The following is a 2,740-nucleotide window of genomic DNA, read 5'->3' as shown; positions in this document are numbered from 1 at the left end:
CTCCTAACAGAATACTGCTGTCACAACAATCAATGTTTGTTTTGTCCTAACAAACTACTACTGTCACAACAACGGATGCTCCTTATGTTTTAACAAAATACTACCATCACAACAATGGATGCTGCTTATGTCCCAACAAACTGCTACTGTCACAACAATGAATGCTCCTTATGTCCTAACAAACCCCTTCTGTCACAACAAGGGATGCTCGTTATGTCCTAACAAAATACTACTGTCACAACAACGGATGGCTGAGAGCTACCACATGTGATACTGATCTAAGTATGACCCAGCTGAGAGCTTCCACATCTGACACTGATCTAAAGGAATGTTAACATAGTATGTAAAGTTCAATGTCACAGGGATAAACATTCAAGTTGTGGGAAAAATTTAATAAAACATTGAGTTACATTCCTTATAAATAAGTAAAGTGTACTTTTGTTTATTACAGAACTTGGGACACATTAGAAAAAACACAATCATACCAGTTTGTGATGGCTTTATTCAAATCAAAGTGTAGTTCAATAGAATTTTGGCCCAGAACTCTTCCACGAGAAAATAGACGTCCTCCACCTCTTGTTTTCAGGACAATTTTCAGTTGAAAATTACTGTGATCTGTAGTCATCATATCAAATTCCAGGCTAATAAAAAACAAACCCTAATCAATTACACACTACTCACAGAAAAATCTGTTGTTTCTAACCAAATTATTCAGTGACAAAATCCATAAGAAGGACCTTATTATGAGTATCATGCAGCTAAAATTTAAGCTTTTAAACACTCTTTAATTAAAAAATACAAAAAAAATCTGATAATAATGAAGATGAAAATAGTTGATAAAAGGTAGATTCATTACTAGCTGAAGATGTGGTACTTTTGTACATAAACATACACAATATAAACTACTAATCAAGACCACAGCTCACAGTGGCTATGACTGTGACTCCAGCTGTATCTAAGCTCACAATGTCTAAGACAGTGATTTCAGCTGTATCTAAGCTCACAATGTCTAAGACAGTGATTCCAGCTGTATCTAAGCTCACAATGTCTAAGACAGTGATTCCAGCTGTATCTAAGCTCACAATGTGTAAGACAGTGATTCCAGCTGTATCTAAGCTCTCAATGTGTAAGACAGTGATTCCAGCTGTATCTAAGCTCACAATGTGTAAGACAGTGATTCCAGCTGTATCTAAGCTCACAATGTGTAAGACAGTGATTCCAGCTGTATCTAAGCTCACAATGTCTAAGACAGTGACTCCAGCTGTATCTAAGCTCACAGTGTCTCCAGCTGTATCTAAGCTCACAATGTCTAAGACAGTGTCTCCAGCTGTATCTAAGCTCACAATGTCTAAGACAGTGATTCCAGCTGTATCTAAGCTCACAGTGTCTATGGTATTGACTCTAGCTGTATCTAGCAATTATCTTGTAAGTGTTCCATCAAATTAGCAAAGATACCACATATGTGACAACATGAACGTATTAAAAACGAAAACATGGAAACATACTAATCAGTGTTATTCTATAAACTAAAGAATTGTAATTAAAAACACGGTAACTTTTCAATCTAGAAATTTATTGAAGACGCTGGTCACAAACTTTGTTTTTAGTGGTTTTCATTAAGACATGTTAGTCCCTTAAAATAAAATACTAATTGCTTTAGCTTCACATAAACAAATACTCTAATTAAACTTTTGCAACATGCAATAGAACTTAGATTATTTTACTTACCTCTGAATTAAGTCATTGTCATCTACTCACAATAGTCCTTATATATAGATTTATATTTCAAGTTTCACCAATTCAAGTTATCTTTTTTTTAACATGTTGCATATCTCAATAAATTTTTATCTTCCCCAAGGTTAAATAACCAACTTTTTTAAACTTTATTTACATATGTTTACTTTTACCAACTTACGCTTTATCAAAAACTAGACTAGCAGCTCCTCTCAGGAAATGTGTTTTCTGTTTTTGTTCTGGAAAAGATTCTGATAGAACAGACACCTTCACACATAAATCTTCATTCTCACAGACCACACCACTGAAACATTTTAAATGCAAAGAAAGAGCTAACATTAATACCCGTGTCTATTTTACAGATAATAGTTCTTTTACACTAACTACTTAATTCTTCTTACGATGACTTTTGTATAGTTAAATAGAATCTTTTTCTGAAGTTATCATGTAAAAGTCCAATGCAGTGTAATTATTGTTCAAATTTGTATCTTATACTAATGTACCTAACCAATGATTATCAAAATATGACACTTTTGTTACTCAAATCATTATATAATAACTTAGGTAATAATTAACTTATCAACTCCTTCTATAACCAAAAAACCACAGTTAACACATGAAGCACTTAGTAACCTGATGAACAACCACGATTAACACATGAAGTACTTAGTAATCTGATGAACAACCACAATCAACACATGAAGTACTTAGTAACCTGATGAACAACCACAATCAACACATGAAGCACTTAGTAACCTGATGAACAACCACAATCAACACAAGAAGTACTTAGTAATCTGATGAACAACCAGTCAACACATGAATCACTTAGTAACCTGATGAACAACCAGTCAACACAAGAATCACTTAGTAACCTGATGAACAACCAGTCAACACAAGAAGTACTTAGTAACCTGATGAACAACCACAATCAACACATGAAGTACTTAGTAACCTGATGAACAACCACAACACAAGAAGTACTTAGTAACCTGATGAACAACCA

At 33.9% G+C, this 2,740-nt stretch overlaps 1 protein-coding gene across 1 annotated transcript in view; it reads right to left on the bottom strand.

The window, feature by feature from the left end:
- Positions 1 to 262: 262 nt before the first annotated feature.
- LOC106473807 (extended synaptotagmin-2-like) overlaps positions 263 to 2,740 on the bottom strand; it is a gene marked incomplete at its 3' end in the record, with an annotated part of 34,837 nt that continues 32,359 nt past the window's right edge. The window contains exons 18-20 of the mRNA XM_022402193.1: positions 1,916 to 2,038; positions 450 to 641; positions 263 to 320 (exon numbers count right to left, since the gene is read on the bottom strand). Of these exons, the coding sequence (XP_022257901.1) occupies positions 263 to 320; positions 450 to 641; positions 1,916 to 2,038 (373 nt within the window). The remainder of the gene's footprint in view (positions 321 to 449; positions 642 to 1,915; positions 2,039 to 2,740) is intronic.

This window comes from Limulus polyphemus, unplaced genomic scaffold, assembly GCF_000517525.1.
Source record: "Limulus polyphemus unplaced genomic scaffold, Limulus_polyphemus-2.1.2 Scaffold6515, whole genome shotgun sequence".
Classification (NCBI taxonomy): Eukaryota; Metazoa; Arthropoda; class Merostomata; order Xiphosura; family Limulidae; genus Limulus; species Limulus polyphemus.
This window is presented reverse-complemented; position numbering and strand designations above follow the sequence as displayed.